Source organism: Typopeltis vanoorti, chromosome 2 (assembly GCF_054136105.1).
Source record: "Typopeltis vanoorti isolate ZY-2024b chromosome 2, IOZ_Tvanoo_1.0, whole genome shotgun sequence".
NCBI lineage: Eukaryota > Metazoa > Arthropoda > Arachnida > Uropygi > Thelyphonidae > Typopeltis > Typopeltis vanoorti.
Genome location: NC_143550.1, coordinates 23127423 through 23143301, shown reverse-complemented (window position 1 = coordinate 23143301; position 15879 = coordinate 23127423). Strand labels below are relative to the sequence as shown.

General features: G+C 35.7%; 1 protein-coding gene across 2 annotated transcripts in view; it reads right to left on the bottom strand.

Moving 5' to 3' along the window:
* LOC150108873 (serine/threonine-protein kinase unc-51-like) overlaps nucleotides 1-15879 on the bottom strand; it is a 400205-nt gene that overhangs the window by 295188 nt on the left and 89138 nt on the right. For both annotated transcript variants that reach the window (XM_090410511.1, XM_090410519.1), the window contains exon 9: nucleotides 6883-6941. In XM_090410511.1, coding sequence (XP_090266637.1) covers nucleotides 6883-6941 — 59 coding nt within the window. The remainder of the gene's footprint in view (nucleotides 1-6882; nucleotides 6942-15879) is intronic.

The window sequence follows — 15879 nt, the reverse complement described above, 5'->3', positions numbered from 1 at the left end:
GGAATGGCAGCAGTCGATTCAGAGGAGCAATGCCCATGAAAGTACTGATAAAACAGGCACAGTGCTGAAACAGTGCACCTATGATAAAATGACTGAAGAGAGTCTTTGAGGGAAGGGTTGTCTATTAAGCAGATTGCCCTCTTCTGAATATCACTGAGAATTCTTAGAGAGGTCTTGGGTGCTCCACCACAAATGTGGGAACAGAACTCCATAGTTGGATGGATCTGAAACATAAAGTGTTAGGAGTTGAAATGAAGAGAAGTAATGTTTAGAATGGAAGAGAACGCCAAGCTTTTTAGAGGCACAGGAGGCTATATAAGTAATATGTTTGTGCCAGGATAAACTGGATGAGACAGTCAACACAAGAAGAGAAAGTTGATGTTGGAAGGACTGAAACATTATCAGAACTGAGAGGGGATGAAGTAGGATTTCTCTTGCAGGCAATAAGGCAGGCTTGAGTTTTTTTAGCGTTGAAATATACTAAGTTGTCTTCACCCCATTTCAGGATGTTCAAGAGGTCAGTATTCACGTGACTGGTAATGACAGATTTGGAGGAATTAACATTAGGGTACTGCAGGGTTTATTGAATGAGGAAAAGTACTGTCATTGGAAAAGCTGTGAATAGGAGTTGAAGTCAGAGAAAGGGGATGATTAATGTATAGGAGGAAGAGTGTGGGTGAGAATACAGAACCCTGAGGTATTCCAGCAATGATTGGGAAATTTGATGAGAGGAAGCCATCCACCATGATGTGAGGATGCTGGAAATCCAATCACAGAGTGTTGAAGGGAAGCCTCAGTGCTAGACAACATGATCAAATGCTTTAGAAATATTGAGAGTGATAACATGAATTTCTCCAAATCTTTCCAGTGCCTGAGTCCAAAGGTGAGTGACATTAGCTAGGAGGCCGGCTATAGAATGAGAATGGCAGAATCTATACTGGTGATTGCTAATTTACTGATGAGTCTCCAAGTAATAAAGGAGCTGGTTTTTTCATAATCTTCTACATCACTTTTGAAACTGAGGTGAGAGTAATGGGACAATAGTTAGATGTCTGACTTTTGTTTCCCTTTTTGGGTATAAGCTAGTTGTGGGCTTGTTTCCATGCTGTTGAGTAGATGCCAGTTGAATATGTAAGTTTATATACACAAAACAGAATGGGTATCAATTTTGGAGCACAAGTCTTGAGCAGAGCCAGAGGAGTACCACTTAGACCAGGAGTCTTATTAGTGCTTAATGAGAATTTTTCTGATGTCCTTTTGGTGAGAGTTCAGAAGTGAGCAGTTTGTGGAAATGATTTTCTTTGGTCATCCAGGCATGAGTTAGAGGAAAAAACTCATGCAAAACAGAGAGGTGGCAACATGGAAGGACAGCAGCTTTAGCAAGGGACCAGAATGCTTGACTGCCAGTTGAGCAAGAGGTAAGTTTGTTGCATTTCATTATTACGAAGCCTGTTTTGGAATCACTGATAACTTTTTAGGTATGTTTCTGGCAGTTGTGTAAGCTGAATGAGAAACTGGACTTTTTAATTTAAGCCAATAAGCTGCATTTTTATCATGGGCAGAAGAGGCACCTTTTTTTGAAATCTAGGGCTTGGATAGAGGTCGAGGGGTTTGCAGTGAAGTGTGGAATCAAGACTTTTATTCCAATGAGAGTTATTTTGGTTACTAGTTCAGTGCAGGTGTTTGGATCATAAGAGTGAAAGCAGTAATCTGACAGTGGAAAATCAGCATAAAATTCCAGAGAATTTGGTTGAATAATTATATAGTGGCATAGGGTTCGAGGCCATGATTGGCTGGTAAGAGGATGAGCTGTAGAGAGGGAGACTTGAATAAGATTGTGGTCAGAGTTGTCAAGGGGAGAGCAGATATCCACAGCATATTTGAAGGAAGACTTGGTTAAGAAAAGGTCAAGAATGATGAGGACTATCTAGTATTCTGGTTGGTAGATTGAATATTTGTGTTAGGTCATGACTGATGGCAAATGACTCAGCTTCCCTTCCAGCCTGATCTGTGAAGTTGGAGTAGGGGAAACCACTAAAGTCCTCCATCTTAGAACACTATCTTACAATTTGGGTAATTAGTTTCTAAGAAATCAATTTTAGTGATAGGTAGTCAAAAAGAACAGCAGGACTATCACAATTAGGAGATCAGTAAAGGCAGCAAATGAAGGCTGTGAAGTGAGGTAAGGAAATCTTGAGCCAAAGTAAATCGAAAAATGGGGATTCCAAGTTGGATAGCCTTTGACAGGTGAAATCAAATTTCACAAAAGCATATGTTCCCTTTTTGGGAAATACGTCGTGAGGATGTATTTTAGGAAATGCTCGTGGAGGATGCCAACTGACATTCTATTATGAAAAAGAGATTAGGTTTCAATGTCTGTAAGTGATGATGTATGTCACTAATGCACTAAAGGTTGTATTAATTTTTTGAATGTTGGTGAAATAAAATCTCCCATAAAAAATAATTTATTTTTTATTTTTTATGGGAGATTTTTTTTTGTATCCACATTAAGCTAGCATTATCAGAAGCAATTTAACATTACACACTCAGTGAAGATACAAACTAAAATGACTTGGATAGCAAGGACAATCACGTGTATATTTTGTGTCTTCACTGAGTATGTAGTGTTAAATAACCCCTCATAATGCTAGCTTAAACCAGCAAAACATCGGCTGTGAACAATTAATTTTAGCTAGTAAATTATTTATTTATATGCAAGTGTATGTAATTTTCTGTTGCAGAAACTTCTATATGAATAACAGCAACAGCTATGGAAATTTAAACATGGAAATGGTTTATTGCTATTTCAGGCATCTAATAAGTGAGACAATACTACATTGGGCAATGTAAATTATCTGGCATTTATCTGTACTTGTTCTCTGATCACATAGTTTAAGAATATGTTACAGCATAAAGGTGTACATGAATTAAGTAGTGCAAAACAGTCAATCAGCCACCATTTTTTTTGGAAAGTGGTTTTAGCAGAACACTTGGGATGTATATGCAATGAGCGTTTTCGCCTGTGGCTTTACAAAATCATGATTGCTCATAAACTTGAAACTGCATATTCTGCTGGATGGCATGCTTGGCACAACCATTTTAAAGGGGAACTAACAGTGCATTCCCAAATGGCACAGACAAGAGGAACCCAACTGTCTAATTAAAACAAAGCACTGCAATTGAGAGGTATTGATCCAATGTGATTTCTGCCCAGTGCTTTGAATGTTTATAGTGGCAGTAGCTACCATAAATATTCAAAGCACTGGCTGTTCAAGAAACATGTAACTAATTGGAGTGCCTATGCATCTCTTAATGGTAGGTGGTTTGAACATATGGTTTTGTTCTGTCAGACATCCACAGCCAACCAGAGGCAATGTGTTGCCCATCTCAAGAGGGAATCCCGTAAACCAAAGGTATGTTTGTTAATCTAGGTTGGTGTCGACAGGATGATGGATCCTAAGGAACAACTGTACTGGTGACAAGTTGTAAAAAAAAAGTCTTGATTAAATATAGACTGGATCTGTAGTAGGTACAGCTGCACAGCAAAGATAAAGTGGTGTAAGTTAGATTTAAGTCATCCTGTAAGTCAGAATAAACTAGGTTAAGGGATATCATGTGGTAGGTCAAATTATCAAATAAAGGCACAGTTCTAAAGTAGCTACTAGTCATGGCAATAGTCATGACTAGTAGCTGTAAGAGCAGGTATGAAAACTCTATATAGGACACCTGTTTTTGCAAAGGACCAGAACTCTAAGCATTTCTATGAAAAATCAACCCTAGAATCATCAAACAGTGTTTCCTTTCTTGATATACACATCCAAGGTAAGCAAGATGGATCCATTTCCCCTTCTACATACCAAAAACCAACTTTTTCAGGTCGTTTTATCCACAATACATCAGCTCACCATTCATCTAAAAAAATATTCTATTCCTATTCCCACAGCCATATGGCTGGTGGAGGTAGTTATATACTACCATACTAAGGAGATTATTATGAGCAAGGTGGTTTCCCATTGCCTTCCTTGCTGTAGTATATTTTATGACTGTAATTGTGTGTGTGTGTGTTCAAAAATATGGCATCATAAAATCTTTAGTGTCCAGAGAACAGAAGATTTGTTCTTTGGAAGACACTCTAAAACAGGAATTGGAAATTGTCAAAGAAATTGCCTTATTAAATGGATATAATCCAATAATAACCCAAAAAATAATCAACTGCTTTCCTATAAATCAACCCAGACAAGAAGAAGCCCACTGGACCCCTACACCATATATTAAAGGATCTCTGAATGTGTGGCAAAAGTTATGAAAAGTATCAACTCATTGCTACTAATAAATCAATCAACCAAATTCGCAACTTCCTACCTTCTATAAAAGACACTCACCAATGATGCTACCTGACATATACGAAGTACCATGTTCATGTAAACTGTCTTATTATGGACAAACAGGAAGATCTATAAATAAACATATCTCTGAACATCAAGACTACATCTGTCTCATCAAACCCTATAAATCTGGTCTTGCACAACATGAAAATGCTAACCACAGGATCCAATGGAATAACACTAAGCTGCTACATAGATCTATATATAAACATGAGCGTTTATATAAAGAAAGTGCTGAAGCCTTACTTCACAGACCTAATCTTAATCAAAACGACTCCAGAAGTTTGGGAAATTATTATCCTCAATGGTATTAAATAAATTGAGCTGTTATATTTTAATTTTAATTTAAGTAATTTTAAAATCAGCCCATTAATTTTAAGCCATAAACATGCAACTGTATATGTAGAGAGATTCCAATCTAAGAATGTGCACTACTGTTTTTTAATTAAATTCCTATAGTTGCTTGAAAATTGCACTGCGACATCTTATGATACATAAAGCGAAATATTTACACAATAAAAAAGTTATTTACTGTTCCATATGTATTACTTTATAGTTATGGATACCCCACAGATTTCAGTAAATAAGAAAAATGAATGCATTTAAGGCAGTGTTTCCAAACATTTTTTGAATCATGCCCCACCTCAATGCCTTAAAGATTTTGATGCCTGCCTCTAGCATAATAGTCAGCCAAGTTCTGAAAAAGTATAATATAAATATGTACTTTAAATAAAAAAGGAATATATGTAAATATGTACTGTAAATAAAAAAAAGGAGCATTGCTAGATGGAGTTGTTTTTGTGCTGTTATGGTGTATGGAAGCATTAAGGTAGCAGTTGCAACATGTAACTGCTCCCTATAGGTAAAACTGTTTTTAATTTGACTTTCTTCAATGAATATAAATTTTATATGACACTCTGTATATTATAAAACATAAATCGAACTGAACTCGGGAAAATAAAATCCAAGTTAATGCAATCCTTGAGCTTGATGTCTGCTGCAAAGAGTTTTTATTTGAGGTACTAATTTAGTCATTTTCAATCTCAAATCTCCATGGTTTGTGATATCCAGATGATTTCTTTTTTTTCAATATTTCGGTATTTCGTTCCTATCTCATCAGAAAGCCATGCCATTGTTCCTTTTATGTTGAATAAAGTTCTAATAGACTCACCATTTTGCTTTTCTGAGAGTTCTTCTTGATACTGTATTTACGTTGACTGCTGTACTAGTGGTGTCAGCTTTTTTTCTCGGAATGTCAGGGTTGCAACATCAACAATTTATCACCGACAATGGTGAGTTTTTTGAGTATATCAGTGATGAAGTGACGAATGCAACATTATTTTCTAATTGCTCCCCAAAATATTCTACTTGCACCCCTGTGGGGCATATGCCCCACATTGGGAAACACTGCTTTAAGGTTACATTCCATAGGATAAGGAATGAATATCTCTAGAACCATATCCATAGGATTATGACTGAATGCCTCTAAGTCAAAATCCAGAATCCAGTCTGGCTACTGCAACCATTTGCCTCATGTATTGCTAGCTGGAGTGCTATGCTACCGCCATCATATTGCAATCTACTGAGACATCCTATGAAGAGAAGTGGTCTAAAATCTATGCTAACCAAAACCACTGGTTGACTGGTTTTTCCCTTTCAGCTGTTTCTGACCGTGGGTGAATTTGTAGGCATTTCCCACAAAGTATTCCTGGTGAGATTTTTACAGGGTAGTTCACTATTGCCCCCCCCCCCCCCCCAATATTTTATCCGGGCTTGGGACCAGCATATGGCTGGGGCATATTCATGATTGTAATTCATGTATGTTCACGGGGGCTGGTTTGCCTGTTCTGGGGGATGAAAAATCAGAGTTTCTGGGTGAAAAAAATTCTCCCTACCTCCAATCATGTATATTTTGTAAGACAATCCAAAGCGGAGGAAAAACATTGAAATATTCTAATGAAAATTTAAAATGTTAAATGAAACAATTTTCACCTTAAATTTAAGGAAATCTACATTAAAGAATTTATATTTTGTTAAATGTAAGAAATTTGTTACTTCTTAAAATGTTGAAATATAACAGTATGAAAACCATAACAAAAGAAAAATATCTGATAGGAACTTGATACTAGCTGTAATCAAGAAATATGATCAAAATAAATTAACTAATAAGAAACTTGTAATAAAAAACACTGTGTTAACTTATCAGAGTATCTCACACTCTTTATGACATACTCCAGGAAATCAGACTGTTGATTTGTAAAAATAATCATAATTTACAATTATGAATCTTTTTACAATTGTTTGTCTATTCTAATACTGTATATCATTAGTTTTGTAATAAAATAAAATCATATAGCAGATTAAAAGCAGTCTCAACTCTGATAATTGTCATCACTTGAGCTCTCTAAGCATTAATATATGATGCACAGAATAAAGTAGCATTAGTATTGATAAATAGGTCTGATAAGAAGTTATGTAATATCAAGTTATTTGTTACCTTGGGACTAAATTATCATTCTTCTCATAAAACTGTTTCAATGCTTGTGGAGTCTGAGCCTATCAATATAAAGAAAACTATTATCAATACGGTACACACACACGTGTGAGCATGTGTATTTATTTATTATTATTTTTATAATAAATTTAAATAATTCAAAAATTTATTTATTTATTACTTATCATATATTCTCAACAGAAATGTTGTCTGATGTTATTCATCTGCTATGCATAGCAGATGAATAACACTAATCAACTACTACTCAAATACCTCAGAAGATGAATGAACAATATAAGATAATGAAAATTTTTTTAAAAAAATTCATTATTTTACTCATTAGTAAAATAGTGATAATAGGGTATAATTAAATCACTGCTGTCAAGAGCTGCCCTAGTCTATTCAACACGAATGTCACTTCAAGAAATTTCTATAATTAAGTAAACCTCTGCCCTCGACAGCTACAGGGTGTCCCAAAATTCACACAAGAAGTAATTTTGATAGAAAACACAGGTTTTTAATTAAAAATTGTAATTTCTTATTGATTCATAAAGTATACCGTATAGGATTATGCATGGAATAGCATATCGGGTAAATGGCCTCCATGGCTTTGCTGGCACATACGCACTCTTTTGTCGAAATTTTCCATGACCGTTTTGCATAAATGTGGCTGAATTTCGTTGATACAGCGCTCAATTTCCTCCTTCAAGGCGGGGGTGGTCGTGGGCTTGTTGGCATAAACCTTAGACTTCAAAAAACCCCAAAGAAAAAAGTCCAACGGTGTTAAGTCACATGATCTGGGCAGCCAATTCTGATCACCAAAACGGGAAATTACACGACCAGGAAATGACTCTTGCAATAATTGAATTGTTTCTCGGGCTGTATGGCATGTGGCACCGTCTTGTTGAAACCACATCCATATCTTGCAATTTAGGCCCAAAAAACTGGATTATCATGTCGCGATAGCGAGCACCATTAACTGTTATTGCCTTACCAGCCGCATTTTCGAAGAAGAATGGACCGATGATGCCTCCAGCCCAAAATCTGCACCAAACAGTGACACGTTGTGGATGCATTTGTTTCTCGACAATCACTCGTGGATTTTCTGAACCCCAAATGCGACAATTTTGTCGATTAACGAAGCCATCAAGATGAAAATGAGCCTCATCATTGAAGATGATTTTGTTCGAAAAATAAGCATCCACTTGTTGTTGTTCCATAATCCATTCAACGAACTCTCTTTACTGAGTGTGGTCATTTTTAATAACCCTGAACTGTCAGCTGTCACGCTGTCTTTTTTTCTCGTTGGCAACACTTTATCACACAAATGGCGCTAAATTTAAATCTTGCGTGAATTTCGGGACACCCTGTACAAGCCAGTAATCATGAAAAAGCTCATCAATTATTAATTGTCAAATTCCTGATATGTATCCTCATGAAGTGGGCAAGCTTTTATGATAGTATTATTATAATATTGAAATGGTTCCATCATAATTAGCTTCCTATCATCACTTTTTATCCAAATTAATCTGTTATCTGTCAGAACTCCAATATTGTAAGATCTTATATTTCAGTCTTCTTAAGGCACTTTTCTTGCTGGATCAATAACTTAAATGTTGTCTGATGTTGAGGCATCAAACATCAAGGTAAAGACATTAGCTATTCATAACTGTATTTTTTAAGGAAATTACAATGTAGAGCAGTACATTAACTAAAATAAATTTAATTAATACTACCACTATTTCAGCAAAGTCAATTTGGGAACACAATGTAACATTACTTATTACAGCCAGTAAATGACAAAATAATAATGACAAGATTTTTTAGCAAGACCATTTAACATCACAGCAATGCAGATCTATTCACCCATTTTAGAAAGTACTGAAAAAGAAATACAGTTATTCTACAGCAATTTTGAAATAATCTTGAAAGTGTATATAAGTGTGTATAGAAAAGCACTCTAAGAAGAACTGAAATCTATTATGGAAAAGGAACTGGAGAATTAAAAAAAAAAAAAAAACATGGTGTCTGCAATCAAGAAAGCAGTGGAACAAACAGTCCTAGTGACAGAACAGTCAAAGATAAGGTGGAAGAAGAGACATTAAAGATAATTAAAAAGAGAGAGAGAGAGAGAGCTTTAAAGATTAGGAGAGTGATCTGTGCAGAAATGGAAGAACAGTATAGAGCAAAATGCAATAAGATGAAGAAAACAGGAGAGACAAATCAAAATGGCTAGATGAACAGTGCAAGGATATCAATAAATACTTTGTGAATACAGAACAAGAAAAGCATATAAGATGATCAGAAACATCAACAAGAAATGGAGTCCAAAGCAGAGAGTCATAAATAACGAAAGTGGTCAAATCTTGATAAAGAGAAGAAATAGAAGAGAGAGAGAGATGGACAAGATACTGCTCAGAGTTATATAAGACACAGGGAAATGTTGAGCTCCAAAAGAAACTGATTGATGAATTGAAGAAAATATCACCACCAAGCACAGATGGAGAAACAAATATACTAAGGGATAAGGTTGTAAAGGCCCATCCGAAAAACTTATAAAAGTCCTGGGAATGATGAGATCACTAGAGAGATATTGAAACATGGTGATGAGGTTATAATAGATGAACTGTGCTGGTTATATAACATGGCATGGAAGGAAGGCAAAACACCAAAAGAATGGACATAATCAATCCTAATACCTATTTTGTAAAAAGGAAGTAAAATAATGCAAAAATTATAGAACAATAGCTCTAACGAGTCATGTGGGAAAAGTACTTATGATATTAACCGAAAAAAATAAGGAAACTAATGGAAGAAAATCTGGATGATGAGCAAGTAGGATTTAGAAGAGACAGAAATACTATGCGCCAAATACTAATGTTAAGATTAACTGGAGAAAGTTCTATGTAAAAATAAAAATGTTTATACCTGTTTTGTTGACTTTCAGAAAGCATTTGACAGTACAGATCAGAAAGTGGCATGAACTGTATTCAAATCTTAAGGAGTGAACAAGATTTTGATATGTCTCTTGCAGAACATCAATGGCAATGCACAGGCTGCTGTGAGAAACTGTGGAGATATAGGAAGATGGTTCTGGACAACAAGAGGCACCAAACAAGGAGACCCAATATCTCCAAGTTATCTTCCTTTTAGAAAGAACAATAAATGTCATAAAGGATAATATAAGGGGAATTTCAATTCGAAGTATTAAGATTAATAACTTGCAATCTGCGGATGACATAGTCAGTACTGAAGAAAATGAAGAGGAATTAGAAAGAACAGTGCTGAAGTTAAGTGACGAAGAAAAGATATATGGGCTGATAATGAACATTGACAAAACAAAAACAATGATGTTTGGAGAGAAGAGGATGAAAAAGTAATTAAAGGTCAACAGACAAGAGCTGGAAGAGGCTAGGAACTTCACATACCTAGGAGCAACATGACATATGATATGGATTGTAAGAAAGAAATAATACCCCAGATAACAAACTAAAGTAAACCTGGCAGGCAATGGACAAGATATAGAAAAGTAAATCAGTGAGACTTCCCTTAGAGCTGAGACTGCGGGAAACATGGATATTCACAAGTGTTCTATATGGTTGTGAGTCATGGGTATTGGTCAAAGACTCAGCCAGATGAATATTGGCTTTCAAAGGAACATGTTATAGAAAGATTCTTTTAATTGGATGGGTATATAACAAAGGAAGAACTGTTTCGCAAAGTAAACTGCAAATGAAATATAATGCAAAAAATATTCAATGGAAACTCACATTTTTTTGGACATATCTGCAGAATGGATAACAGTAGGAAAGATCAAAACCTTGATGTTTGGTACAATGGATGGTATAAATAGAAGGGGATGGACAAGGCGAGAGTGGTGTGGAAAGAGTTCGTAGGATTTAAGTCATATGGCAGTGAATAGAGAGGTGGCAAAGGATGATCAAACAGGCATCAGATGGGCAATGATGATGATTACAGCCTTAAATAGTTACTCATTGTTTATAGTATGTAGTTTTAATTTGTATTTCAACTTTCTATTGTTTATTAGATAGTTTGCAAAAAACAAACTATCTATATTTTAGTAATATAATCAAAGTAATATATCATAGTGAAAGAAGATTTCTTTATACCAAATTTTACTTTTATTAATGGAAAGAATCAATGCCAGAATGCTGTAACAATGTTAGAGTTAAACACAGAAATGTTTAACTCTAAGATGTTTTGGACCGTCATAATCATTTACTCCAAATAGGAGAAGATGAAAACCCAGGATAGTACCAGAGATGGTCTGCATATGTGTGAGATCTGTAACATTTTATGGATTTTTGAAGCTGTATTGCTTAAATAGCAGAATTTTAAGACTGGACACCGAAAGACTCCAATGTAGTTTTTTCAATTTTTTCAACTGTCAATGAAGAATCATTGACAGTTGAAAAAATTAATTTTTAACTTCTTGGTAATGGCTGAACCAAAACAATTGCCCAGGTTTACTATATAATTGCTTTTCTTCACCCTTTCGTTATGTTTGTAATAATTATTATGTACAGCTCAGTAGGGAAGATTATGGTTTTTAGCTACTATGGCTTTAGAAGAAAAGGAAAGTTGCCCAATTTTCCAGTCTTCTAGGGTTTCAATGCTTTTGTACATAAGTTCTTGAACTTGTAAACTGGATAAGTGCAAAAGGGAATTCCAAGTATAGTGAGGGGTGTTCTCTCTCTCTCTCTCTCTCTCTCTCCCCTCTCTCCTATGAATTAGTCCAAAAGGAATGCCTTCACTTTCAAAACATTTTTAATTTTGTCTTGTCTGCATTAAAAGATAATCCACTAACCTTGTTAAATTTTTCCGAAATACTAGAGATGTATATGGAATCATTATCTCTCAAAGTGCCTACTACATTGGCAACTTTGGCTAATACCTTATTTTCCTTCATTAAAGGAACTGTTATTCCTCGCACAGAACATGTATTGTCAATTTCCTGTAAGAAAGGTTCAAGAACCAATGCAAAGAGTAATGAATTAAGAGGGCAACCTTACTCACTCCTTTTTGAATTTTGATCGGGTCTGATAAAAATCCATTAACTAGGAGGCAGGTAACTGAATTGGCACAGACTCCTTTAATGACATACAGCAACTTTTTACTCACACCAGATTGCTGGAGGATGTGGAACAGAAAGAGATGCTGGAATTATCAAATGCTTGAGTAAGGTCTACTGATAGCACTGCTACTGGCTGCTTTTTCCATATTAAGTATGCAGAGTAGATCATGTAGCAGAAACAGATTAAATTCTACTACTCGGCCTGGAACTCCATACATCCATATGCTTTTAATTATGTATCTCATTCCTACTCTGATCCTGTTATTGACAATGAGGGAAAATATCTCATAGTCACTTTAGATAGAGAAATAGTTCTCCAGCTGATTAAGGTATGATGTCTATTAGGTTGTGGAATGAGGATGGTATGGCTTGCTACAAATTCTCTTGATATGTGTCCTGTAGAGAGAAAAGAATTAAACAATATAACTAGAATGGAAAGAATAATATCAATAGGAAAGCCATTAATGTTCCAAGAGCTATAATTTCCTACAGTACTATTGTGCTGAAACAAATTTTTTATAGTGTTTTTGAAAGAAGTCAAGGATATGCTGAACAATGGACATGTCTTCACCATCAATGCAAATTCAAGTGATAGTCCTTTCTTCATGGAATTTAGTGAACTGTCTTATTTTAAAATTTCTTTCTTCCACTTGCATTCTGCCTTTCTACTTCTCTCTATGTTAAGGTTTCTAATGATGTCGCTGAATTCTATACCGTTGTGTTGGTTTTCCGTGAACCAGATTCTCTCTCTATTTAAACAGTTCTTTCAAATTTTTGTTTTGAGGAAAGCCTGTTCCTTTCCCCATTCAATCATATTCTGATTTACTGCTTGTTTGAATTTTAATCACATAGCCTTTATTGAGGTATGTTTAATTGAGAGGCTTCCTCTCCAAAAACCCTGAGTGATTCAAAAGGATCACTACTAATTTATTACTCCTGACCCGAATTACTCTAAGACAGGAAACTCAGCAGTGGTTCCACCCAGTGACAGACAAAACCTGCCACCAAGTAGAACCTCTCTACTAAGTGGTGGACTTACTCTACTCTTCAGGGAGTAAGCAAATCCAATGACAAACCTCTCTCATCAGTGGAAGCCAGATCCAGAAGAGATACAAAGGTTGAAGTAATGCAGAAATCATATATTACCCACGTACAAGTAGTTAAAAGGTTTCTCACCTTATTATTCAAACACTCTGTTAGTGATAGATGTTGAAAATCTTTTCGCTCGGTTATACTATATATTAAAGATGTCAAGAATGATTTGAAGTCATTAGCCTCTATATACAAGTAGTCCAGTCATGAAAATACTTTGCATTCAAAGATTGTTTGTTTACCCTTGGATAAAGGATTAAACCAAGAATATAATTTCTTAGCATCTTTAATATATAGTATCATGTCTTGTCAGATGTCGTCGCCTTCCAGGAGGTTGACCACCATGAATTTCCAGCATGTAGGGTTATGTGCATCTCGCTTGCATTCTTCATAAGACAAAAAGGTCCAGTCCTTGATATTTCCCATCCAATGTGTTCTTTGTGGCAATTTGGGATTTAGCGGACCAAATTGTATTCTTATTGGTTAAACAAAAATAAAAAATGATGGTACAACATGACAAAATTTCATGCCGGCTGGGGCGTTGCCTGGTTAAACAAGGCCCCCGTTGTTTTCGCCAGGGAACCAGGGCGAACAGCAAAAAGTCAGCTACTGGAACAAATCTGAAAACAAACCCCAACTCAATATCACCAGACTTAAAGATCGGTACTATCAACGTAAGAAGCCTGAATGGCAAAGAAATGGAGCTAGCTGAGGAATTAGATAAGTACCAGATCGACATAATAGGGGTGACTGAAACAAAAAAGACCAAAACTGGTGAGATCTGCCTAAGCAATAAATACAAAATGTTATATTCAGGCAATGACAATCAAGGAAAAGAAGGAGTAGCCATAGTATTCAACACAAAATACGAGGCTAATCTTCTTGAATGGCAGTCAGTCTCAAGTAGAGTAATGTGGGTAAATATGAGAATGGTGAACTGGACAATGAGACTTATTTGTGCCTATGGTCCCAGAGAAGGTTCTACTAAGGTAGAAGTGGAGGAATTTTTTGACGGTATAGAAAAAGCAACTGACACAATGAAAAAGGAAAAGTTAGTCCTTGTTGGGGATCTAAATAGCAGAGTAGGAAATGATTGTGAGACATACAAAAATATTTTGGGAAAATTTGGAGAAAAGAGCAAAGCTAATAATAATGGCAAATATCTGCTGGATTTCTGCTCAGGATATGGACTGGTTATTACTAACACCATGTTCCAACATAAAAATGTTGCACAAATTCACATGGAGAGAAGAGGCTAGGAATAAGAAAAGTCTCATTGACTATGTTATTGTTGATAGTGATGTTTTCTCCCTGGTGCAGGACACCAGAGTGTACAGAGGATTTGAAATTGGAAGTGATCACAATTTAGTCTTGAGCAGGATAAAATTGAATTTCATATTGAAAAGAATAACACGTAAGAAAGTTTTAAAGCGAATAAAAGTTGAGCAGCTCTCAGATGTGAACTGTAGACTAAAATACACAAAGATTATTGAAGAAAACATGAAAGAGTTTGAAAACAGGAATCAAATCTTGTAGATTCAGTGGCAAACTCTGAAGAAAACATTGATTGATTCTGCCAGAGAGGAATGTGGTGAGGTTGTCTGCAAGGATAAAAAAAATCAGAACTCCCTGGTGGCCACAGGAAGTTAAAGAGGCATTGAAGGAAAAGAAGAAAGCATATCAAAAGTTCCTGGCAAATAAGTCAGCTTGTGCTCTTAGAGAATATAGAAACAAATGCAAGAATGCTAAACACTGTGTAAAACTAGCTAAACAAAAGTCATGGGAGGACTTTGGCAAGAATATAGAAAATAAATATCAAGAAGGTGGCAAAATATTCTGGAGGTTGTTGAAGAAGCTTAGGAATGGAGGAAAGAGTGCTGTAAAAGGAGTTAGAGATGATAAAAGTGACATGAAAACAGGAGAAAAAGATATCCTTGAAGTATGGAGTAATTACTTTGAAAAACTGCTAAATGAAACAAGCAGTGATGACAGCACAGTGATAAAAAACACTGACAATGCATGCAGTCAGGAATACATATCCATACTTGAAGTAGAAAAAGCCATCAAAGGCTTGAAATGTGAAAAGGCAGCAGGAGTAGATGATATTCGACCAGAAATGCTGAAGTATGGTGGTATAAAAGTCTTACAGTGGCTGTACTGCATAGTTCAGAAAGCCTGGACAGAGGGACGAATTCTAGAAGATTGGAGTAGAACTCTCATAGTACCCATATATAAAAAGGGAAATAAAACTGAATGTGAGAATTACAGAGGTATTTCCCTACTGAGTGTTCCTGGCAAGATCTATGCCAGTATACTTGAGAAACGGTTGAGAAGAATTGTGGAAGAAAAGCTTGGTGAAGAACAAGCTGGATTCAGGCTAAATAGAGGCTGTCAGGATCAGATCCTCACTTTACAACAAATAGTCAAGAAAGCATGGGAATATAACAAAGATCTGTATTTAAGTTTTGTCGATTTGGAAAAGGCATATGACAAGGTGCCAAGAGAGAAGCTATTCAATATGCTGCAGTTATATGGTGTCAATGGGGCATTATATCAAGCAATACTTAGTCTTTATTTGAGTTGTAAGTCAGCAGTTAGAATTGAAGGAAGTACAGGAAGATGGTTTAATGTTAAATCTGGTGTGAGACAAGGATGTACATTATCCCCTCTGTTATTCATTATCTATATGGATCACATCATGAAGGAAAGTGGTATTAAACCTGATATCAGAATTGGAGATGTTAATGTCAGCTCTATGCTTTATGCGAATGATGTTATACTTCTAAATAAATCCGCTACAAGTCTGCAAGATT